This window comes from Antedon bifida, chromosome 9 (assembly GCF_963402885.1).
Source record: "Antedon bifida chromosome 9, ecAntBifi1.1, whole genome shotgun sequence".
Classification (NCBI taxonomy): domain Eukaryota; kingdom Metazoa; phylum Echinodermata; class Crinoidea; order Comatulida; family Antedonidae; genus Antedon; species Antedon bifida.
In genome coordinates, this window is record NC_136234.1 from 3,923,988 (window position 1) to 3,950,627 (window position 26,640).

At 34.0% G+C, this 26,640-nt stretch overlaps 2 protein-coding genes across 3 annotated transcripts; one reads left to right on the forward strand and one right to left on the reverse strand.

Moving 5' to 3' along the window:
- Positions 1-2,528: 2,528 nt before the first annotated feature.
- Positions 2,529-22,065, reverse strand: LOC144852532 (ral GTPase-activating protein subunit beta-like). Of its 2 annotated transcripts, XM_078710401.1 has the most exons (27): positions 21,754-22,065; positions 21,339-21,534; positions 21,030-21,188; positions 20,669-20,902; positions 20,175-20,435; positions 19,492-19,845; positions 15,971-16,278; positions 15,379-15,521; positions 15,079-15,176; positions 14,804-14,956; positions 14,554-14,641; positions 13,976-14,043; positions 12,677-12,775; positions 11,410-11,562; positions 10,784-10,950; positions 10,038-10,208; positions 9,365-9,533; positions 8,955-9,046; positions 8,733-8,857; positions 8,241-8,493; positions 7,924-8,097; positions 7,322-7,469; positions 6,429-6,572; positions 6,025-6,276; positions 4,969-5,119; positions 4,292-4,408; positions 2,529-3,966 (listed from the first exon to the last, which is right to left on the reverse strand). In XM_078710401.1, exons 1-27 carry the CDS (start codon positions 21,964-21,966, stop codon positions 3,858-3,860), a joined length of 4,599 nt encoding a protein of 1,532 aa, XP_078566527.1. In that variant the 5' UTR covers positions 21,967-22,065; the 3' UTR covers positions 2,529-3,857. The 2 variants fall into 2 exon arrangements, with proteins under 2 accessions (XP_078566527.1, XP_078566529.1); XM_078710403.1 differs by lacking the exons at positions 2,529-3,966; positions 4,292-4,408; positions 4,969-5,119; positions 6,025-6,276 and having other exon boundaries at positions 6,448-6,572; positions 7,266-7,469.
- A 121-nt stretch (positions 22,066-22,186) lies between these two features.
- On the forward strand, positions 22,187-25,723 carry LOC144851912 (uncharacterized). Its single transcript, XM_078709572.1, has 9 exons — positions 22,187-22,273; positions 22,672-22,808; positions 22,953-23,080; positions 23,317-23,384; positions 23,586-23,747; positions 23,879-23,915; positions 24,242-24,323; positions 24,429-24,584; positions 24,774-25,723. Exons 2-9 carry the CDS (start codon positions 22,684-22,686, stop codon positions 24,832-24,834), a joined length of 819 nt encoding a protein of 272 aa, XP_078565698.1. The 5' UTR covers positions 22,187-22,273; positions 22,672-22,683; the 3' UTR covers positions 24,835-25,723.
- The last annotated feature ends 917 nt before the right edge of the window (positions 25,724-26,640 follow it).

Genomic DNA, 26,640 nt, shown 5'->3' on the forward strand with positions numbered 1-26,640 from the left:
CCTAAGTCAGTCTGTCAGTCAATCGCCTAAGTCAGTCAATCATTCAATCGCCTAAGTCAATCAATCAGTCAATCGCCTAAGTCAATCAATCAGTCAATCGCCAAGTCAGTCAGTCAGTCAATCGCCTAAGTCAATCAATCGCCTAAGTCAGTCAATCATTCAATCGCCTAAGTCAATCAATCAGTCAACCTAAGTCAATCAATCAGTCAATCGCCTAAGTCAATCAATCAGTCAATCGCCTAAGTCAATCAGTCAATCGCCTAAGTCAATCAAACAATCAATCAGTCAATCGCCTAAGTCAATCAATCAATCAATCAGTCAATTGTTAAGTCAATCGCCTAAGTCAATCCATCAAGTCAATCGACCCTTTTATTTTTTGACATAAATAGTTACTATAGCATAATAAACATGTGCAGAGTCGAATATTGGGTTCTGCGCATGTCAATTATGCTATAGTAATCAATCGCCTAAGTCAGTCAATCAATCGCCAAAGTCAGTCAATCAATCGCCTAAGTAAGTCAATCAATCGGCTAAGTCAGTCAGTCAATCGCCTAAGTCAGTCAATCAATCGCCTAAGTCAGTCAATCAACCGCCCAAGTCAGTCAGTCAATCGCCTAAGTCAGTTAGTCAATCGCCTAAGTCAGTAAGTCAATCGCCTAAGTCAGTCAGTCAGTTGCCTAAGTCAGTCAGTCAATCGCCTATGTCAGTCAGTCAGTCATTCGCCTAAGTCAGTTAGTCAGTCAATCGCCTAAGTCAGTCAGTCAGTCAATCGACCTAAGTCAGTCAGTCAGTCAATCGCCTAAGTCAGTCAGTCAATCGCCTAAGTCAGTCAATCGCCTAAGTCAGTCAATCGCCTAAGTCAGTCAGTCAGTCAATCGCCTCAGTCAGTCAATCGTCTCAGTCAGTCAATCGCCTAAGTCTGTCAGTCAGTCAATCGCCTCAGTCAGTCAATCGCCTAAGTCAGTCAGTCAGTCAATCGCCTCAGTCAGTCAATCGCCTAAGTCAGTCAGTCAGTCAATCGCCTCAGTCAGTCAATCGCCTAAGTCAGTCAGTCAGTCAGTCAATCGCCTAAGTCAGTCAGTCAGTCAATCGCCTAAGTCAATCAATCGCCTAAGTCAGTCAATCATTCAATCGCCTAAGTCAATCAATCAGTCAATCGCCTAAGTCAATCAATCAGTCAATCGCCTAAGTCAATCAATCGCCTAAGTCAATCAATCAGTCAATCGCCTAAGTCAATCAATCAATCAGTCAATCGCCTAAGTCAATCAAACAATCAATCAGTCAATCGCCTAAGTCAATCAATCAATCAATCAGTCAATTGTTAAGTCAATCGCCTAAGTCAATCCATCAAGTCAATCGACCCTTTTACTTTTTGACATAAATAGTTACTATAGCATAATAAACATGTGCAGAGTCGAATATTGGGTTCTGCGCATGTCAATTATGCTATAGTAACTTCCAGTTTTATCAGAAAATAAAAAGGTCGAAATTTGGCTATTTTTTGAAAAAATCCCTGTACTAGGAAATTTTCGAAAAATTGCCATTTTTCGACCCTTTTATTTTTTGCCATAAATAGTTACTATAGCATAATAAACATGCGCAGAGTCGAATATTGGGTTCTGCGCATGTCAATTATGCTATAGTAACCAGTTTTATCAGAAAATAAAAAGGTCGAAATTTGGCTATTTTTTGAAAAAATCCCTGTACTATAGTACATGGAAATTTTCGAAAAATGCCATTTTTCGACCCTTTTATTTTTTGACATAAATAGTTACTATAGCATAATAAACATGCGCAGAGTCGAATATTGGGTTCTGCACATGTCAATTATGCTATAGTAACCAGTTTTATCGGAAAATACAAAGGTCGAAATTTGAGTACAGGGAAATTTACGAAAAATTGTCATTTTTCGACCCTTTTATTTTTTGACATAAATGGTTACTATAGCATAATAAACATGCGGAGTAGAATATCGGGTTCTGCGCATGTCAATTATGTAGTACTATAGTACAGGAAACTTTTGCGTAAAATAACCAAATTTCGACCCTTTTATTTTTCGACAAAACTAGTTACTATGGCTCTATAAGATGATGATAGCACAATATATGCGCATATATGGCACTATTTTCGCATAATAAGTGAATTTTAAAAAGTGACTATTTTGGCCATTTTTTGAAAAAGTGGGTACAGGGAATTTTTTCGAAAATTTACCAAATTTCGACCTTTTTATTTTTTGACGTAACTAGTTACTATGGCTCTATAAGATGATGATAACACAATATATGGCACTATTTTCACATAATAGTTGAATTTAAAAACAAGTGGCTACTTAGGCCATTTTTCGAAAAAAATTACTAGTACTATAGTACAGGGAAATTTTCAAAAAATGGCCAAATATCGACATGTATATAATATTGAGGTAACATGCACAGAACACGTTGCAATATATCCCTGTATATGGTATTACCATCATCTTATAGAACAAAGTTTTATCCAATCGAATATTGGCACCATTTCCAAAATTGTTTATTTGAAAAAAAGTTAATTTATTCAGACAAAAATATTTCCATTTATTGATATCGGAAATATACACGATTTGAATTAAATGAGGTATATAATATATACATTTTAACATAGCTGACTTGATAATACACAATTATAAAACAATACGAATTAATTTAAAAAGCTAAATATTCATAATTATATAATAAATTAATTTTACTAGTATTATGTGAGTAAACTAAATAAAGCCAGAGTTTTCACAATGAACGACCGAATGTGTCGTAGCATTCAAACCATTTAACATACATTGATGTGATCATGTGATTTTATTTACATAACAATTGTTTAGATCAATAAACAACATTATTTTGTTCCAGATAAAAACTTTAAATTAATATTATATTCATTATCAGTATGTTCATAATCAATATTATTACAATTAATGTTACCACTACCCTTTATCACCGAGTATAGTTCCTCTCAATTTGATTACATTTAACAATTATTTTCATTATCGTCATTGAGAAAAGAGAATTTAGTTTAGAGGGCTTGGTTAAAAAATTCAACAAATCAAACAAAAATGAGAGGGTTGAGGCAGTGGATTTACCAAAGTCTTGTGCTTGAATGAATATAGCCTAAAATGGGTGGGATACTCGAGCATGGGATTACACTCGGGAGTATGGGATTACACTCGAGAATGGGATTACACTCGAGAATGGGATTACACTCGAGCATGGGATTACACTCGAGCATGGGATTACACTCGAGCATGGGATTACACTCGAGCATGGGATTACACTCGAGCATGGGATTACACTCGAGCATGGGATTACACTCGAGCATGGGATTATACTTGAGCATGGGATTATACTCATGGGATTATATTAAACAATATTATTAAGTACATTCATATTTCTACATATCTACAGGGGTAGACTTGCCTCTAATTATTGTTTCTCTTTATGTTGATAATTCTTTACGAGTGCCGCGTTGTGAATTTTGTTCACAATGATTCCAGATCAAGTATATATATATAACATGGTAAAATGTTTGTTCTTTTTATCAACATTAAGTAAATTGCTGTCTAGAACATAGACTAAGGTAGGGATAGCCACTAAATAGAGGTATCTCCTCTACAAAGGATATGCACTTGACAGGGATGTCCTCTGAATTTTCACCGGAATTCTACTTTAGATCTGAAACTAATGAGAGGTTGACCTAAGACCTCAAGGTCTGGAACCGTTCAGAAGACACTTTTTTTTCTCAAATATATTACCAACTTTTCCTCTCACTTGCAGACAAGCAATCACCTCATCATCTAGTTTATCCAATTTGCAGAATTTACATCCAAACTGTCAGTCCATAAAAAGCTGCGTGTAAAATTGAGGTGACGTCAAACGCCTGCGATATTTATTCACCATTTCCTGTATCTTTTGACGTCGTTTAACATGAGGCGGACAATGCCTTGAAAATAAAATTAAATAAAAATATAAATCATTTCAAAATTGACAATAGTTAGATATAGAAACATTTATTTTAATTTACATAAAGCTCTTTTCCAGTTACAACAAAAGTTTTGACAGAGGTGTTGGTGTTTTTATATACTTTTTATTGAAGAGGTTAACCAGTATAAAATAAGAAATACTTAAATAAAAACATTGAGTGTACCCATCGCCATCAGAAATAAGGATCAACTAACAATGTAAAATTCAAACTCACAATTTTTGTTTTTTTATTTATCATATATTTTGTGGTTGAGTTATCACAATGTAAAATTATCTATACGTACATATCACATTCTAGCCGTTTTCTATTGCATATATTAATACACGTCTGTCGCACTAAAGTACCAAGTGACCGCCGACTTACAACCATACCATCAACTAATGGGTTAGTGTTTAAAGCACTGCAAAAAAAATATATATATTAGACAATGTAATAATAATTTTCTATGTAAGGGCGTGTGGTACAGGGTGTTGGACGTTGGACTACTGATCGTGAGACCGAGGTTCGAATCCAACTCTCGCCGCATTGCTTGTATCCTTAGGCAAGATACTTTACTTACGTTTGCCTCTCTCCACCCAGGTGTATAAATGGGTTAGATCAAGACACAACTTTGCACTGATTACTAGCTGCATTATGGGAGTATGTTTCCATACGTGTTTGATCCAAAAATGACTGGGGTAATAATGTTCAGCACTTAGAGAAGCTTGCTTGTAGAGCGCTATATAAGATAATATATTTATAATATATAATATTGACTACGTAGACAGGTGCATGATACAGGTGACACTTTAATAAGGAATTTATATTAGTTCTAATTTGGTTAGAAGTGGGTGAAAAATGAGAATACTTCAGCAATTTCTGTCAAATGTACTCTAAAATTTAATATTTTGACCTTAATTCACCAATACAAACAATCATATTATTTTGACTGATAAAAACTGATAGAGAAGTTTCACTAACGATCCTTGTAACTGTATCCTATAGAGGCCGCTCTTCAATGGCTGTATAAAGATGATGGCCACTTGATCGTTGGTTCGTCCACTCCTTAATGAGCTACTACTGCTGCCTTGCAGGTATTCTAGGCCAGTACTGGTTTCAGTCAATAGTTCACCTGTGAAAACAGTGGTATTATTAAATTCCTTTTTGTCTCACAAAGAATGTCAGATGAGTAAACCATATTTACTCCCCCTGAGTAAAAGGGACAAGTTTGTATATGTCTATCATACACATTAATTGTATTGTAGAAAAACTAATATTTGGAAGTAGGCTAACCATTAGTCTTATAAATACTCTATGGTGGGCTTATAGATTATCTTAGGTGGGCTTATACAGTACATCCTCTTAGGTGGGCTTATAGATTCTCTATGGTGGGCTTATTGATACTCTATGGTGGGCTTATACTGTAGATTCTCTAAGGTTGGCTTATATCTTTTAGGTGGGCTTATAGATTATCTTAGGTGGGCTTATAGATTATCTTAGGTGGGCTTATAGATTCTCTTAGGTGGGCTTAGATAGATACTCTAGGGTTGGCTATCTGTATTAGTATTATCTATGTTGATAGCAGATGATAACTAATTTAAACAGGTGGTTTATTGTTACTTGAAACAAACATAATAAATATGTACAGCAATACATGTATTTTTCCTAAGCAATTGTAGGTCTACACTGAAAGGGTAGCCAAGTCTTAAGCCAATAGGCCGAGATACTCAAATATGAAATCTGTTTACTGTTACTCTTCATAATTGCTTTAAGTTGTTTTAAATCTTGAGAAGATTATGAATAAAAAGAAGTCAATTTTAAATGGATTATCATGATATCAAACAATACTCCTGGGCCTGACAACAATTCAATGGCTGCATTAAAATGAAGTCTGCACGGTTATAAATAAATCCACATGTATTTAAGTTAATCTATTATTAGAGGGTAAATATTCTAATATAATAACATATTAAAGGTATTAAATGCTTTTATAAACACTGTTTGTCAAACAGAAAATAGAAAAATAAAATAACTTACTGATAGGGAATGTGTCTGCATCAGCCAAGCACTCCAAGCAGACAACCAGTACTTTCATATGCGAACCTCCAATCATGCCTGCTCTCGTGGATAGCTTCCTCTTCTTGTCTAGGCTAGGGCTGATCTGGGCTGGGGCTGTATTCTCCACAGGCAGGTCAAGGGTCGAAGGTCTCTGCTGAGGATTTTGGTAGAGTGGTAGACTCTTGGATCCATAAGGTGATAGGTTTTGCTTACCAGATGGTTGATCAAGGGCTGAAATAAGGTGGATATATTTGTATAAAATAAGCCCATATATAAACAATAAACTATCGTAAATGAAACTGTTCATTTGGTACTAAATAAAGTGCATTATAGTATGATACAAAATTCTTACAGAAAAGACAATAATAACATTTGAGGCTTACCCTCGACAGAATGGCTTCTATCAAGACTGTGGACCCGTTGCGAAGGAACTACAAATGCCATTTCTGATGTGCTGTCAGCATAGTAAAGTACCTGATGCTGGCCATTGTACAGACTGCCTCCATGATCTACATATGCATCTATATCTATGTGAAATAAACACATTTAGGAGTTAATGTTTACCTACATACTTTATTTTATCATATTCACACATTTTAATGCACCCTTGTGTTTTCTCACTTTTCTACGTTTTTTAACATTTTGGCTCTGACGCTTCACCTGCAAACAGTTCTGCTTTGAGCTGCAAAGGGATCAATGCACCAAGTACCAAGTAATGCCTTCCTTTTTTATAGCCATACCTATTATTATTATTATTCTTTATTGACAACAGGCGATAACAGTGTCCAACATGTTCAGCGAGTCAAATGGCCAAGCGGTTAAGGCAGGGGCACCGTTTACAGTACCTAAAGAGCCAACAACATCGGCAAGGGTTCGAGGCCGACTCGCTCCTAGTTCTGGTGGTGGAACAAGTCTTCTCGGATAAGGACTATAAACCGTAGGTCCAGTGTACACAGTTATAACCTGTGTGCACTTTAAAGAACCCAGTTCATTATTCGAAAAGAGTAGGGGGTTACCCCGGTGAACTGGTTCACAAAATAGCCCCTGTATCAGAGGGATTACCACCTATCTGATAGGACAGTGATTAATTCACTATTGGTAATCCTTGGCCACATTGCCTAAAGACATAAAAAAAAAAATAAAAAAAACATGGTACACAAATAGTAGGCGATACAAGCAGGCAAATAGCAATAACAAACTTAGATAATATTTTCACTAACTTTAAGTACTTCGAAAACAAATGTTGAAAGTATATGAAGGTTAATAACAAACGTACCAAAACTTGAACCAATGATCTCAGAATCTTCCATCTTCCAGCTTGTGCTGATATGACCTGACCATCCAGCATGTGTTGCTATGTCAACCGGCCAGCCGAGATTATTAAGAAACTCCAGAAAGTGTGGGGGCACTGTTGCACTGGATAACTGATTGCGAAGAAAATATGAAGAAAGGGAAAACGATTAAATTCTATCAATGAGCTCACAGAACATTAAAATTTGATGGAAACAATTGTACTCTAGATTGACATGTTTTAAGAGATGAAGAGGAACAAGAAAAAAGAGCTTGAGATTTAGAAGTTGGAGGTAGTAAGAGAGTAGCAAGATTACAAAAGATGGTATCAAAGAAATGGGAATTGGATTGGAGGAAAATTATGTACAAGATCAGAATAAGTAGGGAGAAGGTGTAGAAGCATGGAAGTAATGACAACCACTTGTAAAGCTCTCTCAAATTAGTTTGATAGTGTAGACCGAGCTTAAGAGGGAGAAAATAAATTTTAATGAAGATAAATGTTAAATATAGACACTAATATCATTAATATGATATATATATATAATTAAATGTATAGTAAAGTAGTAGGAACTGATCTATTTTTCTTACCACATTGGCTAGTATTTCATTTGGTGTCCTCTGTCCAGACTTTACATAGAATACAAAGCCAGTGTCAAATGTCCTGCATGGTATACTGTCCAATAATTCTAAATCTGTTTCAAATCCAGGCTGTGTGGAGTCTAACATGACTAATGAAGGCGGCACAGAGCTATTAGCTGGTTCCTAAACAAATGTAAATTCAGATTTAATTAGTTTAGTGAGGGATTTGGTTTCTCTCTAGAGGTAAACCATGGAGCTATTATATTTTATAGCTTCATAGCGAAAACAAATTGAGCCTCTACTGTTAGGGTTTTGAAAATACTTACTTTTAATGTACCTAACGTAAGAAATCCAAGGTGTGATAGCAGTAGCCTAGCAGGGCTAAACTCTTGTTTAGGCCTAGGAGGTTTGGCTTCTGTCCTAGGGTTTGGGAAGGCAACATTAGCCAGCTCATCTTCTGCTGATGACTTCACACATTCCTCATATTTTATCTGTTTTTCTAGTAAAACTTTCAAAGCTTCATGGTCCGTTTGTGATTGTTCCGTTTCAATGTTCGACATTGTTGGAATACTTCTATCGCTATGTAATAAAAGTAATTGATTAGCAAACTATTATTAAATAATTATTTGTGATTTTGCACATTTATGGATATATAAAAAACAGAAATAAGCATTCATAAGCTATGCTCCTGCATTTTTAATCTTTTCATCATCATTTTTTTCAAAATATTTTAAATGAAAACTTGAATCATTTTTCAAATACGTTATAACTATTACAGTAACACAACATTAGTAATGATAAATTTTTATGTTACTTACGCATTTGTTAGCTGGATTTTGTCGACCATTTCAGGAAAGTTTCGTGATGTGATTTCATGATGAGTGCCAACATTGTCCATTGGTTGAGGGCGGGCTGGATATTTTAAACGTTCTTGCGCTGCCTCCTAAATAATAAGGTACAGTAGAACAGAAATATTAAAAATGTTTAAAAGACTAGAACAAAAATACACACAACTTCTTGATAAAAATAATGTTTCTTACTTTCTCCGATTTCGGCCAATGGCGTTGTTGAATAACCCATGCATGACGACCCATCAGACCGCGAAGAAGTATGGTGGCAGTAGGAAGAGGATCTTGACAAAACAATATAAAATGTAATTGAGACGTTAAAATGCTTAGAGCTTTGATGGGATGAGAATTTGCATATTAGGTTTAGTACTTAAAGATGGATGACTTTTCCTAAATATAGAAGAGGGGAAAAGAATGGAATAAACTTGATTTGAAACAGCACTTTTAAGCTTTGTCTACACTATCAAACTTTATGTAACAAAAAATGTGATGTGCCCATATATGAACACGATGATATTATATTTGGGCTCATCACACATTTCTGTCAAAGTAGTTTGGTAGTGTGGACAGAGCTTTAGAAAGTAAAAGTAAATTATACATACGTTTTTCTTCTACCACAGGATGTTCTAGAATGGCTAGCAGTGTATTATTCTCCAGTACAAAATACTTGAATGTCGCATTAGACGACTTCTCCTTCACCAACTTCAGGATGGATTCCTCGTCCAGCAAGGATACAACAGATGAAGGACCAATCGGAGAGGGGAAGCTTCCCTAAAATACATCAAAATAAACCAAATATAAATAAATATTACTGCTTTCATTTTGGGATAGCATTCTGTAATATTAGTTAGTTGGCAGAGCTCAATCTCCTCCTCGGTTCTCTTGACAAGGATTAAGATTTAAATTACAGTTATATTTACATATCAAATTAATCTAAATGGCCTCAAAGCTAATGAACATGTTTTTGCATTAATTTATTATCTAAAGAAACATCACTGCCTTTCTATTTTGAGGATAATAAATAATAAAATGATAGCACTCAGAAACTGAGTGAAGTACTTGGCAAAATGTTGAAAGATACATTTTTTTACTTTATTTTTTTTTATTTGTGAAGTTATTAATGAACTGATTTTCAATAGGCATGTTCTGTGAGTATATACCTATTTACACCGAAAAAGAATGATAACGTCAAAATTGTAGGCACTATTGCCAAAAACATACAAACAAAGCAAGTTACTATCATTGGCAAATTTTGCCAATAACAATTTACAGTACCACATGATTGAGTAGACAAGCAAGCACAGACTCTGCAGCGTCCTTCACCCTCATTGATGCTGGTTTCAGTTCCTTCTCATGTTTATAAACCGGAGGAACACACCCCTTAGGTCGGGACTTACTCCCTGATATACCAAGCTCAATCACTTCCAAAACACAGTGCAAACATTCCTACAAAAAAAAAAACACCATGAATTTTCGTTATACATGTAACACATAAAAAACAATGGTGTTGGTAGTCTATGAGTCACGTCTATCTACCTGTATAAACTTGAGCTCCTGTGAATACTGTTCTCTCATAGGGAAGTTTTGAAGTTCTAGAGAACAGAGCTTTGTAAATGGTTCCTCTGCTTTTCTTTGTTTTTTTGTGGTTATTTTAGGATATTAGTATGGGTCATTTTTGTGTGTAAAGCATTTAGAAACATTGTATTAGGTGCTATATAAGACTACCATTATTATTATTATTATTATATGCAATTATTTACTCTCATTTTCTTGTTCTTCAGATGGGACATGGTCCTGTGTATATACATACATGTGCACGATAAAGAAACCTGTACACTATTCAATAAAGAGTTGTTGATCATTTCTGTGTTGATCATATCATAGAGTCCAATCATTCCCAAATATGGGCACCCCTCGATAGGAAATGGAACATTCCCTATACAGGTAGGGATCTTATGATTGCTATCTACGTTCCTTCTGATTGATACCATTGTACCACTCAGCTCTCTAAATACAAGTACCTTGTCTTTCAGAAGATATTCATGGTTGACAATCCAGACAGTCAAACACTGGAATGCGGCTACTATGATAGAATGCAGAATCTTTGAATGCTGCGGAGATGGTTTACTACAAAGATGCACGATATGCTCACATATCCAGCGAACAGCACGTTTGCATTCTAATTGATCTGAAATGCAGAAAAATAAAGAACATTTACTGAAAATAGTTTTTTTTTGTCCACAATCTACAGCTCTGTCTACACTATAAAACTTTATGTCTCAAACAAATTCGACAAAAAAGGTGTGATGTGCCCAAATATGGTAGTGATGTTCCCAAATATGGTAGTGATATGACATCAACTTGTCCATATATGGGCACATCACATTTTGTTGTCACATAAAGTTTGGTAGTGTAAACAGAGCTTAACAGTGATCACAAACAAAATAATAGCCCTTTCACATTACTTAGCAAAACTCCAGCGTTTAGACACGCATGGTTGGGTGTTCTGTTGCTTTTATATCTCATGGTTTTTTACCTTATTTGAGTTCTTGCAGTAGAGACACAGTACGCTGGGTAATAAAAACAGTAGACTACTACAAATAGGTAGTCTGAAATATCCCAAATTTAGCCAAAAATAGATACAAACCTTCTACACACGTGTTTATTCTGGCAAGGCCTGATAGAAGTTCTAATGCTGCCAGCGATACATTGTAATACTTATACTCGCTTGTTGACCAAACTGACATTAAACGCTGACATACAAGATGGGTACAGCGCACAAAAATCCTCCAAGAAGTATCTGTTTTAATAGTTTTGAAAAATAATAAAAAAAGCATATTAAAAAATCATATTGTAATTATGGTATAAATGAGATACTTATATTTGCTGTGATTTCTACCATATATTGTTGCTATGTAGTTAACATAATATATTTGTTTAACGTTATTTTAAAGTTGGATAAAATGTTTATATTATATATATTATTTAAGCAGTATATAAATATAGACTGGTAAATATCTAAATAACATTATGCAATAATATTTAGATTGAATATGAATATCACTCCAAAAAAGAGCCAGAACACAATTTGAGAATTCTCAAAATGTACCCTCGTAACTTTGCAGTTACATTCATACTAATTTAATGTTTAAAATAACACTTTTTATTATGTTAGGAATTAATCAATGAATTATTAAAAATATGAAATTTATTAGTTTTAACATGCAATGAAAATTCAAATCCGCATGCAGTATTTATTATGTTGGAAAACCACAATAAAAAAAAATGAATTAAATAAGATAAAAGAGTATAATCAAACTTTGTTTGCATCTATTATTTTTTAATTATTTAGTTTTTCCTAATAAGGTTATTTGAATTTTATAAATGTTTTCAATATAAATGGCAAAATGATTAGTTTAATGAATAAAGTATTGAATAAAACACACATTTTATTTTTGGCAAATTTTCCATTCACTAGTTTTTTAATTTTAGATTCCTCAGAACAACTCACCAGATGGCAATAGGTGGGAATTTTATTGTTCAATATTGTAAAAATATAATTAAAAACAAAAATATATTAAAAAGATTTTTAAAATGGGTGTACAGTGGGGAAGGTAAGGCGGACATAACTTCTAAATTGCAATACCAAATTCGTTGGGCTGTAGTACTCTGTTACAAACTAATTTCATATATGCACCTTTTTTGTGTTTACAATTGTAATTTTAGGATATTTAAGGCCATCATTATGTAATGACTATTGCTTATCATGGTGACCGATTCAAAGGAGGGCTAGGCATAAGTTTGTAAGTTCGGCAGCAGTGGTTAGTTAGGCTATCAGCAGGTTAAGCAACGATTTGCTTAGGCCTAGATCAACAATGGGCCATGCTGCATGCCGAAATTACAAGAATCGGTACCAAGGTAGGGGCCAACTGGATGACTCCTACCACTTGTAAGCGGTTTCAAATCCACGATAGGCTCGCTACTGCTACGTTGGTGGGTCAGCAACACTTTATCTGTAAATAAAAATCGTATGAGAAAAAACCAAATAAAATACTAAATGTGCATATGAGTAAAAATGCAATATGATAAAAATGATAACTTTTTGTAAGAAAAATATTAAGAAGGTTAAATATAATGAAATGTAAATATGAACGATTACCAACTATATGGAAAGATATTATATAATAGTTGAGGAGCATAACAATTAAGTACATTAAACAAATTGTAACCCTGATTGAAAAAATATAGAATGTTGTTTAAAGTACATTAAAAAAATGAGAAATATATAACTTTCATTCTACTATTATAATATGTGACTCATGCAAACTCATACAAAATTTAACTGAATATTGAAACAGTAATTAAAAATGAAGATAATAAAAAAAAATATTTAACACGTTCACTGCCACGGCGTATTTATACGTCAAAAATTGCGTGTCGCTACTTGCCAAGACGTAATAATACGTCAAAATCGTAGCACTTTTGTATTGTATGTAGAATCGCTGGCAGTGGTGATTGGAACAGGAATTATCGCATGGCAGTTTATGAATGATGTACGTAAACGATAATCTAAAAATAAATGTCATATGTTTGTTTGTGTTTATTCCCTCATGCATTGAATATGGTTGATACGATGGCGCCCTCACACTCAATATAATCATCTCAAACATGTCATAAATTGCGCTAATAGTAAATAAAAATAATAATGCACGTGGACAATGACGTATGAGCGTGGACAATGACGTATATGAACAGTTTGACCGATTTTAGCGCGGAAAATCCCCGACGTATATTTACGTTCCTGGCAAAGTCAATAAAATTGTTGGACCATTGCCAGTGACGTATTTATACGTCTCAACGGTTTTTCCCGCCATCGTATTTTGAATGACATCATGATAGTCTGTGACCAGATGTTACACTTTCAAACTGTAATTTAATATGTAAACGGGACTTGGCACTGGGACAGAAATTACGGAAAATGCCTTGGCAGTCAATGTGTTAAATGCATGTTCAATAAATCAATATTATTAATGAATGCAAAAAAAATAACTCATAAATAACATAACTCAAATAAATAATACTGTGATAGTTATTTTGAAAGGTTAAATAAACTATCAATGTTACTATAGTAACCGAGCAAATCGAGCACATGACATGCTTTGAAGAAACTGATTGGTAGAGATACCATCCTTATGGAACAATCATAATCTTACTTGATGTGTTTTCTGACTGGTTTTTTTGTTTCTCCATCACCTCTTCCAAAATAGTGGTGCCTAGATCTCTGATCAAGGGAACAATTACAAAAGAATGCACAGTAATATACAAAATAAAAAAATACAAAAGGACATCAAATAGAAAAACAGAAAAAAATGACTACAGAAAGTGTTTTAGCTTTAAACTAAAACACATGGATATACTCTTTTTACAAAGCTGCTAATAATGGATTGCCATGCATTAGGATGGTGACTTGCTAATGTCATTTCTTGGTAATACACCTAAAAACAGTACTAATATCTAGTAACATTGTTTGTGGTACACCATGTCATTCCTCCAAAGTAAATAAAGAATGTATTGATGTTTCGAATATTCTACAACCATCTTCTTCAATATCTTCACAAACAATATTATAATACTAAGATCTCAAAAATACTATAATCCAAGCTGATGTTGAAGTATACTGAAAACTACAAGGTCTTTAGTTTTTTGTTTGTTTTATGTGGGTTTATCCCACCTTTTATTTTAACAAGGTCTTTAGTTCATTTGTGATTAAACATTGATTTACAAATCATACTTGCGAGATTCCTCCTTCTTTTTCTGTTCTTCCTTCGCTTCAATATCTTCACAAAGTGACGAGTCCAAGATGCACAAGTGGATTGCACCTAAAAGTGAATACAATATGGCGTTTGAAATAATATTTATTAAGCCCTGTCTACATAATTTATGTAACAAAAAAATGTAATGTGCCCATATATGGACATGATGACGTCATCACTAAAATATTAAGCATATCACTACCATATTTGTGCATTTACTATCCTTACCAAGAAGCATCTGCGTATTAACAGGATCCAGCTCACACTGCAGTGCTCCTATCATGAGGTTTACAATGTCCAATTTCAGTGACCTGAATGTCATTAATTTTTCATTCTCTCCAAACATACCAGAGGTTCTCATTGGTTTACCAGTCATCAAATCTAAAGTTTAAAAAGAATAAGCAAAAAACAATGATAGAAACATATGTGTCATGATATTAGTAAACAGTGTTGACACAATTTTAAGATTGTCTCCTTTTTCTCAAGAATAAAGAAGAACTTACCCATCATAGACAGTGTGTTGAAATGATGCGGGATACACAACATAGATAGAAGGAGATGGATTGATGCTTGTCGTAGCTGTTGCTGAGAAACGATCGACCTGAAAAATAAAAAGGTAGCAAAACACTATATTCACAATGAAATGCTACATATTAATTATGCTTTGTTCTGGGAACCAGTGGAACCTAATTAAAGTTTATTAAACAATCAGGGACACATTAAGCAGTGGTACATAATCCAAGCAGTTTTCAGTGATCTAGTACAAAATGTAATAAATTTTATGAATAAAGATAATAACTTACTTAAATTTCAGTTCTTTTTCAGGAAGCACCATTTCAAGGGCTGAGATGAAATGAGGAAGAACAAGCGACACACCCTTCAAGTCGATACGAAACAGATCTTGTGAATTGTACAGTATACTGGACATTACTAAACCACTGACTGTCTAAAAAAACAAACAAAACAAGATAAAAGAAATGTTCAATTTCAGGGTACTGGCAGACAGACTCTTACTTGGAGCATGTTACTACTTGCACCAAGGCAACCTATCAACAGGATGTTGTGCTCCAAAGAACAAATGGTTTATCTGTGGCTGTGACACGATCAGTTTCACCTTAACAGACACTGCGCGCAGTGGAGAGTATGTAGATGGTACAGTACTGTTGGTATTTGACGCAGCCAGGCATAAGATCAAAGGACTGTTACGAGTTTCTATCTTTGCAGGACGACCTCAGTGTCCTGTTGTTAGATTGCGTTGCTTGAACTTTGTTACTACTTTGAAAATCATGGCATCTTGAAAGTAGTGCCAAAAATCAATGGGCATTCAGATAATGTTTTCTAGAATGAACATATATATTATAGGAAAATAATACCGATATCTGATGAAAGACATACCTCATCTATTTTTAATCCTTGACTCAAAGCCAGATAAAATCGTGACAAATATACAGGCAGTATGCTTTCCCCTTGGTTGTAATTACTGAATATACGACACAGAGCACCGCAAGCCTCTGCTCTCCCTGCTTCGTAATTATTTGGTGATTCTGATATGTCATGTCGCTTATATGGTGACAAGATAGCAGTTATGTCGGAAGGTAATATTTCTGATGCTTTGCGGATTTCAGCAGCTTGAGCTGCACGGCGGCCACTCATGCGATGGGAATCGGGTGTCGCAATTGAATGACGCTCCTTTGCCAAACGACCTAATAAAGTTAAATGATCAAAATATTACGCAGGGGAATAGGCTGGCAAATAATCTGATCTTGGGGAATTATAAGCTTACCCTGGGGAATTATAAGCTTACCCTGGGATATAAGCTTACCCTGGGCAATAATCTTACCCTGGGCAATAATCTTACCCTGGGCAATAATCTTACCCTGGGCAATAATCTTACCCTGGGCAATAACCTTACCCTGGGCAATAAGCTTATCCTGGGCAATAAGCTTACTCTAGCCAATAAGCTTACCTTGGGAAATAAGCTTACCCTGGGAAATAAGCTTACCCTGGGAAATAAGCTTACCCTGGGCAATAAGCTTACCCTGGGCAATAAGCTTACACTGGGCAATAAGCTTACCCTGGGCAATAAGCTTACCTTCTGCAATAAGCTTACCCTGGGAAATAAGCTTAATCTGGGAAATAAGCTTACCCTGGGAAATAAGCTTACCCTGGGAAATAAGCTTACCCTGGGAAATAAGCTCACCCTGGGCATTAAGCTTACCCTTGGAAATTTACATGACATTATTTTATTTTATATCTAAATAAATCACTTGAATGATTGCTAAAATAATATCAGATTGATGTCAGCCTTAATTAAAAATTAAACAAAATGTAAGATACTAAATTGCCAACTGCATATCTGGCAACAAATTAAACCAAACAACATTAATTATAGCTGTTAATAGGTGCTACATACACATGCATTAAATATTTAAATTAAGCAATAAGTACATGCAAATGAAAATATTAAATACTAACTTCCAATATTTTAGTAAAAAGCAAATCTACACATGGAATTAAAGAGAAGAGGTGGTCAGGGAAACCCACCCTCAAATACTGCCATCAAAGTCTACAGCTTAATAAGGCCTTCTTCCCAGCTTCATATCAACACAGCATCCACCCAAGGAAGGATGCCCATAGTTTAGTTTTTTTTTTCTCACCCACATTTACAATCTATCCCTAGACGTCTTCAGATACAGATATAGATATAGAAACCAAGACACAACCACACATTTTTGTGTGCCAAAATTCTTCATTATTCTTTAAATAGATAGATACAGTGGAGTAATGAAAACTGAACAAATAAACATGAAAGTAATCATTATCTAGATGAAGGCATTTTAAAACTTTTTGAATGAATTTGATAAAAATAAAAAACCAAAAATATTATTGATTGGAAAAGAATTAAACTCACCCATAGATGCTGAAGAACGGAAGCAGAAAAAATGAAATATTAATGAATATTAATTATTAATAAATATTGATTATTAAGTTTAATGTAAATTTGCTTGGATTATAACACAAAAATGATTGATAAATAATAAAACTGAGATTGTATCAAACAAATAGTAAACTGATATGATTGAAAATTAAGCTAATAAAATCAAAATGATAAAGCACAATGTTCAATTAGCAAAAACAAAAATGTATTAAAATTTAGTTCAAAAGATAAATGAAATTTTATAAAATTAAGAATTTGTCCTAAAGTAATTTTTCTACATTTTTTTTCAAAGTTTGTTAACAATTTTCAATGTTAGGGGTGTTAGTTCTTTAAATTAAATTACAAAATCAAGAGCGATCGATATTAGTTTATTTTAAAAACACTTAATATTAACCAATAATCCCATAAGAATAAATATCATATTGATAATAATTATTGATAAAATGTAATTATCTTTATTCTATGATGTTATATTGGGACATTTGTTTCAAAAGGCTGACATATCATTACAAAATTGATTCTTAGACAATTTTCTTACAGAGTGAAAAAATTAGTTAGTACTGTATACAGGTATGTTTACAGTACTAGCATAAAGCGAGTGCAGAGAAACACAAAACAAACCAAACCTTACTCGCTTGAATAAGAGTTCTACTTAAATAAGAGTCCAACTTAGATAAGCACACTCAAAAGTAAATGTACACTTTCACCAATAAGAGCCCTTCACCACACTACCCTAGCACGACTTCACTCTAGGTGTATAGAGGCTTATTTAATCGGGCACGGTTTTGGATTTTACCAAAAAGCGAAAGTGTTCTAAGGTAGGGTTTTGCCACATAAGAAGTACTACACAGGATTTATTGTTCAGATTGGATCAGAAAGCAGTGTGTGCAAGAACATGGCTTTAAACTAAAATGTTTACAACTATGAAAATTGTCATCAATTCTGTAATAATAATCTGCCTTTACATTAAGAATGTCACAAATGGCAACAGCGAATATTAATCATTATTACATAATGAAATTAATGTTGTTAATTAATCATGTTCTACTGAACTATTTTAAGGCAAACAAAAAAACATAGGAGAAAATATCAAGACAAAACCAAAGAGAAGGATTCAACTCAACAAAATTAACAAAACAGAGGGAGTAAATGCAATTAAAGGATTAAAATAAACATGAAACAGAAATAACAGAGGGGGTAATGCAAGTACATGCACTGTCTCATGCGGTTGGTTTCTACACAAATTATTATTTAACAAAATATAAACTTTTTCCTTTTATATATATCTGTTCTTCCCCATGCCAATAGGATTCTGTAACAGGAAAACATTGTAATAAAAATCAGTATGATCCAATTATTTATATTCTGAGTTTTGCACTGTGTCACAAACAACAAAAGTGACGGGTGTTTTAGGCAGAACGAAAAGGGTAATTTGCATAGATTTATTCAGGTGTATCCCTGTATTTAAAAACTGCTGAGGAATGTAGTCATTTACAATGATTAAAATGCGGTTGCCACTGCAGCCTTATGGGCCACGAGGCCCGTAGAGGTTAGGTAAGAAAATGCGATTACAAATTTGAGTGGTACCAGGCGCCCTATGAATACAATTAGGGGTTGTAGCATTAGTAGTTGAACTCTTTCTTTTTTAATGAGTAAGCATAACAGATATAAAAATATTTTAAATATATATTCATAAACCTCAATCTCAAAATGGTTAACGGAAGAGGCAACAAGGAGGAAAGCATTGGTTATAATGAAAGCCATAAATACAATATTATTAATTTTTAAAATTAATTTGTTATGACAGACACACATTAAATTAACCTTTAACCCGGATTAATTTAGCTTGCATTAATTTGTTTAATTACTGTAGTTTATGAGGGAACCATGTATTATTATTATTAAAATTCAGAATTTATTCATAAATTAATTATGATTATTATAATGATTAGATTATATAATTTGTGAAAATACATACCATGGGGTGATTCAGATGATGAGACAGCAAAATGGACGCGGCGAGGCTTACTACCCCCAATACTCCCTTCACCATGCTTAACTGATTGAAACTTACATCCAGAAACAGCGCCCTCAAACAGCCATGCACCAAACAAGTGTAGTAAACTATTACACTGTGACCGCTTTTCCATCTGTAGTAATTGGGTCAAATTTGCTCCTTCGGGGGTGGGGGTTAGCTGTGGAGAAGGGGTGACTGACTTGCTTGGTTTATGGTACACTGAAGTGGAGTGGTTTATTTTGGATGCTTTGGATGTCGGAGGTGGTGTCTTGTTCTGTGAGTTCATATCCCCAGTTACGCCTCTATCAGCCTCACCTATAATATACAAATAAAAATGTTTACAGTCATATACACATTTATTAAATACAATTTTTAAAGTAATTCAGCTGCTGCTTTTACAGATTTTTTTCTCAAGCTATTCCAACTCTTGTAAGTCCAACATTTCGGCATGTTTCTGAAATGTATAAATACAATTCAATTTAACTTTATTTATCCACGGAGGCCCAGATCAATTCATAGTTGTCTTCCCTGGGGCCGTGCACATACAAGATACAATTTTAACAATTTATAAATATTTTGTACAGTATAGTACAAGTTTACTAAATTTTAAAAAGATTGTAGAGTTATAAATTATTAGGTCTTACCAATAAAAGCATCTGAAAGATTTGCAATGCCTCTCATAGCGAGCAGAAAGTTTTTCGGCAAAGCGCTTAGGCACGGGTGTTGATTTGGATCGATAACCTCCTCACTGTTAAACGCTGCTTGGATGAACATAGGTGTTTGGCTAACCACTTTAGGCTTGCAAAGGTCAACGGGATTGGATAAGATGTGAAGGAATCTGAACCAAGTCTGAGCGATGCAAGCGTTGTCCATGTCAGTTGGTACTATCTGAGCATCTTCCTCATCTGAAATGAAAATAATTGAGGGCTTAACATTTTTATTGAATGCCATTTACTGCCCATACAGAGTTGAAACGCCGGCTTTCATCAGATCACTGAAGTTAAGCATTGTTGGACCTGGTTGTTAAGCTTGAAGACCAGATTAACTACCTTTACTTTTTTATACCCACCATATATGTAACAGACTATTATAAATTACAGTAATAAAATTATTGTTTAAAAAATATTAGAATTCTTACTAATTTTAAGTTCTGGAAAGTTTGGACCGTAAAGTATTTTTAGCAAACGCGATGTTAATACTTGGTTGACTCTGTTCCACTGCTCCACTAATGCAGTGTGATGGCGCCATGCTACGCAGTATTCACGGAAGGTACGCCAGAGAGACGGTGACGGGAAACATCTTGTACACGCCAAAAGCCAGAGCTCAAATAGAACACTAAGTAGACGATCACACAGTTGCTCGGATAAACTTCCTATAAAAATAAAGTATTTTATTATTAATATTTTGTACAAAGTTTGGTCAAGTTTTGGTGAGTGGGCTGACCTACAGAGTACACCTGCATGGATCACTTCGCATGAAAATGACTCCAACGTTCCTACCTGCTACGATCGGTGGCGACAGTATCGTCTCGTTGACAGTGAGTAGAAATTGTAGCAGAATTTCCCACGTCTGTCTAGTAAATTTTCCACTCTGTTTTGCGGTTGTTTGAACAGTCCTCAAAACTCGATGACACAACACAATCTGCTTGCTGGAATCCCCTAAAGAATAATGGTATAAACCTTTATATAATTTTTGGATGCATTTTAAAACACATGCACAGTTTCATTATGTATAGTAAAAATCATTTAATTTTGTTTAGGGCACTATTAGAATTAAATTGGGAATTTGTTAAACAATGCTGGACTTACCTCTGTCGCGTGGTTTAAAAAGATTAACAAAATGTCGAAAGATCTTTTGTACATATGGGTTAGGATCATTTACAATACAGGGTGGCACAGAGGGTTTCGGGACTGTTAGGGCAGTGAGCCATTCAACGTAAATGTTCACACAGTCTCTGATTGCTTCATTTTCAATGAGAGGAAGGCTGAGCCCGAAACAAATAACCTGTAGGTTAAAAAAAACCAAAAATGCAATGTACCCATCAATAACTAGGCATCTATGAATAAGCCTATATAAGTATAATAAGTTTTAATATTTATTAATTAATTTAAAATCTACATTATTATTATTAATACTAATCAAACGAGGCCTACAACTACATACATGTTTCATTAAACTGTCATTTGCAAGAAATAAATGCACAAGTATGCACAGAAAACTTACCTCCATCGTCCATTCAATTTGTTTCTCGGTTTCAAGATTGCTAGGCAGGGGGTCATGCTTCGAAGCCGCATTGATAGACAGTCGATCGGCGAGCTGTCGTACAACGGACACAGCAACATCTCGGCCTACGCCTCCTGAGTAGCTGTGTAAAACACTTTTATAATTTGATTCGTTTTCAATGGTAGCCTGCAAAGAAGCCCATTCCGAATACATTGTTCAGGGAGTCATTTACCACCGTTTTCTTAACTAGGCTAGGCCTACTTAATTAAATTTACAACTTCCAGGAAAGAGATTTTGCGACCCAGCCCCTTGTTTTTATTTTTTTGTTTACTCCAAGTGCTTGACGCCCTCTATCAGTTAATAAACCTTAAAGATATTTGCACGGCCTCGTACATATAGAGGCTATGTCATAATCTACAAAATAAGGGTTATCTGGGTACGGTAGTAGGTTGAATAGACAATAACATTGGAGAACCCAGCTGTGCTGAAAAAAAAAAAATTATCAGATTTTTTTTATAATGTAAGAATGTTCTTTTCTTAATAAAATTCGTACAACGTAATTAAGGATTTATCTTACTAGGTACTAGCCTCTACTACTTACTCTAGCTAGCTAGGCCAGCCTATTTATTTTAGGCTACTCTACTATATTTTTAATTATAGCCTATCTAGCTAGGCCTGGCCTGGCTGGCCCTAGCTAGTAGTAGTAGTAGTAGATAGCCTGCCGTCCATCCGGCCTGCCTAGCCCTACTCTAGTAGACCTTGGCACTTGCTAGTGCCCTATCTAGAGGCTAGCATGGTAGGTCCGTCATCTGCCATCACCAAGACTGGCAACTACAAATAAAATATGTCTAAAAATGAATCCTACCAACAACTGTATCTTTAAGTAATATTATAATGTTATTTTTATTATATTTCCAGATTAAAAGCAACATGACATCAGCAGACAACAATAATGTAGACAAGGTGCTTGAATGTAAAAAAGCAGGCAATGAAGCCTTCAAAAAGAAAGAATACCGAAAGGCGATAGAGTACTACACAAAAGCACTCAAACTTGGGTAGGTTATTGATTGGATTCATGCTACAAACGAACAAACACCACTGTAAAATAGGGGGGCTACAAACATTTTAAACTATTCATTTTACTTGTCGAACTATTGACTACAGCTAATATAATTGTTTTAAACTTTTTTCTTAAACAGTGTCAAAGGTCAACCTGCTGCTGCTATTTATAGTAACTTGGCAAACGTTCACACAAAACTGAAAGATTATAATGAGGCGTTAGAATGTTCAAAATCTGCAATAGATATGGATTCACAATGGAAAAAGGGTACATCAATCAATTCATTCATCTGGCATATTATCGATCATTCATCAATTACCAAATTGTTCATGGTGCAAAAGCTATGTTTTTACAGTTGCACTTTCTTAAGCTTTGCCCAAATATGGTAGTGATATCACATTTTTTTTTATCACATGAAGTTTGATATTGTAGAAAGAGCTTTATGTAAAAAGTCCAATTTTTTTTTAAACAATGATTTTTTTCTGTTTCTAATTTGTTCAAAGGATATTATTGGAAAGGTATGTCGCACTTGTGCTTAAGAAACTTTGAAGATGCCTCTTTAGCTTTTCAGGTGAGAAAAATACTGGAAATATGGAGACAGTAGAACCTCCATTAAGGGGACATTTTCACAACTTAAATCGTCAAAATATCATAAACATTATTCCTTCGTTAAGGATGCTATTTTATACCATATGTAGTTATTTACCAAGTAAAATTTATCTAAAATTTAAATACAAATTGAATAATCTGACATTATTTTTTTTTTCCTTAGGATGGTTCAACCATAGATACAGCAGACACTGAATTTGTCCAGAAATTAAAAGTTGTTGAATTTTGTAAAGAAAATGCAATTCATCTAGATTCAGTAGAGGTTACCGATTGGGTCACTGTTGCAAACAGTGCCCTCTATAATCTACAAGTGTTAAGTACAGAGGTAAGATAATCAATACCACTGATTTACTTGAATGCTTGAAATTGGAGCGTAAACAGTATTATATCTTCTCCATTTAATTGTTTTGTAACTTGTTATTAATTGGTGAATTCATTTTATTTTTATGTTCTCAGGAAATCGCAAACACATTAACTCGACTAACGATGAAAAGTAAGGAAGTTGACACTATAGTATTACATAACTAAGGATTCCTGTAGCCTCTGACCACGGGTGGTGTTTAAGAGAGCATTATAAAAAATAAAAACTCCACTTATGTACCAAACTATTTATTAAATCAAAATATTCCAAAGAAACCTGCACATAAGTACATATATAATACTGCAATAGAGTAGTCATATTCAACAGGTCACCTCTCAGTGACCTACTCCTAATGCTCATATATATAGCGAAGAATTTGAGGAGCTATATCTGCTGATTATCTGCTCCAAAAAAAACCCAGTTGAATATACCTAATATTAATATCTTTATATTTACAGCTAAACTAGGTTCCAAATTAACCCAATGTGCTTTAATGGACTTGCAGGGTAAACTTAATTTAGAAACGGTGCCTGTGAATGTGTAAGTATCCAATCTTTCCCCTTTTTTTCTTATATTTTTCAACCAATTATTCCAAGTAACTTCTACTTTACTTCCGTTGTTCTTCATATATCTCTTTTTGAATAGGCTGACTCCAGCAGATCAAATAATATCTGATAAGATGAAAAGAGGAGAACTCATTAAACTATATGTTATAATATTTGTTAATGAAAAAGAACTTCCAAGTTTAAATATTACAGGGTGCTCGTCTAAATTTAACAGCTTACAACAAACAGTTATCAAGTAAGTGAATAAAAACAAATAAAATGCCAAATTATTATTATTATAAAAAACCAAGTTATCAGTGTTCAGTCTAATTGAACCCTGGTCAGCCCCAGGTATGCCTCAATCATTCCCGACTGGGACGTCTCTTGTCCCCCTAGTAAGGTGTGAAAAAAAAAACTAATCCTTTATATTTTTTTGGTTTTTTAGACTCCTTGTTGAACATTCTAAGAAGAAATCTTTTAATGAACATTTTGTGAAATTCTTATGAGGCAACAAATCACGCCACGTGATCGCGGTGATCATGTGATCTTCTTACCAGCAAGCAATAAACAATCTTATAATGTAACGCTTATTAATATGTCCATTTCTGTCACAAACACTAAAGAATATCATCAAAATAATGTTTACAATAATGTTGTTGAAAATTCACACTCACAATAATGTTACAATTGTAAGAGGTACTCGGTAGCACTTGAATTAGTGTTAGGTAATATTAACTTGATAAAAAGAATACTGTTTCAATTATTGGTACAGTACACAAGGCATAACAATACAGTTACCCATATCAACAATACTTAAAGATGTATTGTCCCTCTGAAAAAATAATTATTAACAATTTTTTGTTAATATGCCATTTTAATGTCACATAATAGTTATTCACTTTTACCAAAAATTAGATCGAAAAACAACTATTTTACCTGAAAAAAATTGTAATTTAAAGCAAACAATAGTCAAATTGGCTGGCAGCCAATGGGTTTTTCGTTGAATTTAACTGTTTGTCATTTTATTAGTTAAAATATTATTTTTTCGGGGTTTTTTTTCTACGGAAGTGATTATGTTTTTTAAAACTACAAATTGGCCTGATTTTATTAATCTTCATTTTTCATGTTTTTGGGGGACAATACATCTTTAAATAACCATAGCAAAGAGCTATAAATAACTAGATTGTAATAGTAATTCATACTTAGTTACAATTGGTGCTATAAAAAACATTTATTTTTAATCTCAATTTATTGCCAGTGTTATACCAAGAAAAGACTGAAGTTGAATTTTACTTATTTTTTAAGATAATTAGATTAATATATAATTTGATTTGAACAACACTCTTCCAACAAGTATAATGACAAAATAAAAGTATAATCAGTTATTTTTCAAAATATGTTTCTGTTTTGTTAAAAGATGTTCAGCACACATCAAATGGAATCACTAGTTACAGAATGGGTAGGTCAAAAGAGACTGACAGGGACTTGAACCCAGTACCACTACCAAACTCCCATACCTTGGTAAAATTAATTGGCTGAGGACTAACAATACGATCATATTTTTCCTCATACACTCTTTCTTGTACATTCATAAGTAGGCATATGTCCCTTTATTTTATCCAGGTAGGTAGGCTCAGATAGATCAATTTGACTAGGCCTAGGCCTCGTTATATTTAAGCCCGAAAGGGACATGCTTACTAAGCGTGGGGACTAGGCCTAGTTAGCCTAAATTTATAAACATACTTTCTGTTACCAGACAGTAATTGATTGCCTGGTTGTAACCTGTTTGCGGTCCGTAGATAAACAATACTTTATTAAAATAATCAATAAAATCATCTAGGCCTAGCAGGGCAAGCCTATGTCCGCTTGATTAATTTGTTTGTACTTTAAAACAAATAATTATCTGCAAAACTAACGGTTGCCAAAACATCTGTGTTCTGATTGGTTGAATCTTCAACAGACGATCCCATTGTTCTGAGAGGGGGCGTAATGTATACACTGTGAATTACTGAATAACACGTGATCCACCTGTAAATGTATAAGAAAATAAACAGAATCATCCCACATATAGGACTTTATGATCTTAGTATTATTTCAGGAGTGATTACGTTTAACATGTTTTATATCCCTATTTTATCTCTGTACATTCTTTGTGGAAATTGGGTTAAATAAAGTTGAATCATAAATTACTAATTCTAGATTAGAAAATGAGTATATCATATCATAATCTTTGACAGGCAGTTAAAATGCTTTGACATAAATTTAATTTAATTCAAAAAATGATAAAGTAAACTTACATATACTAGGTACAT

Bases quoted from the DNA above. Each gene is read 5' to 3' on its own strand.
- LOC144852532 (XM_078710401.1), bottom strand. From the start codon at position 21,966: ATGTATTCGGAATGGGCTTCTTTGCAGGCTACCATTGAAAACGAATCA. The intron at 21,535-21,753 runs GTAAGTTTTCTG...TTTAACCTACAG, and splicing joins AAATTGAATGGACGATGGAG to GTTATTTGTTTCGGGCTCAG. The intron at 7,470-7,923 runs GTAAGAAAAATA...CTTCGCAATCAG, and splicing joins ATGAAATACTAGCCAATGTG to TTATCCAGTGCAACAGTGCC.
- LOC144851912 (XM_078709572.1), top strand. From the start codon at position 22,684: ATGACATCAGCAGACAACAATAATGTAGACAAGGTGCTTGAATGTAAA. The intron at 23,081-23,316 runs GTACATCAATCA...ATTTGTTCAAAG, and splicing joins GGATTCACAATGGAAAAAGG to GATATTATTGGAAAGGTATG. The intron at 23,748-23,878 runs GTAAGATAATCA...TTATGTTCTCAG, and splicing joins TACAAGTGTTAAGTACAGAG to GAAATCGCAAACACATTAAC.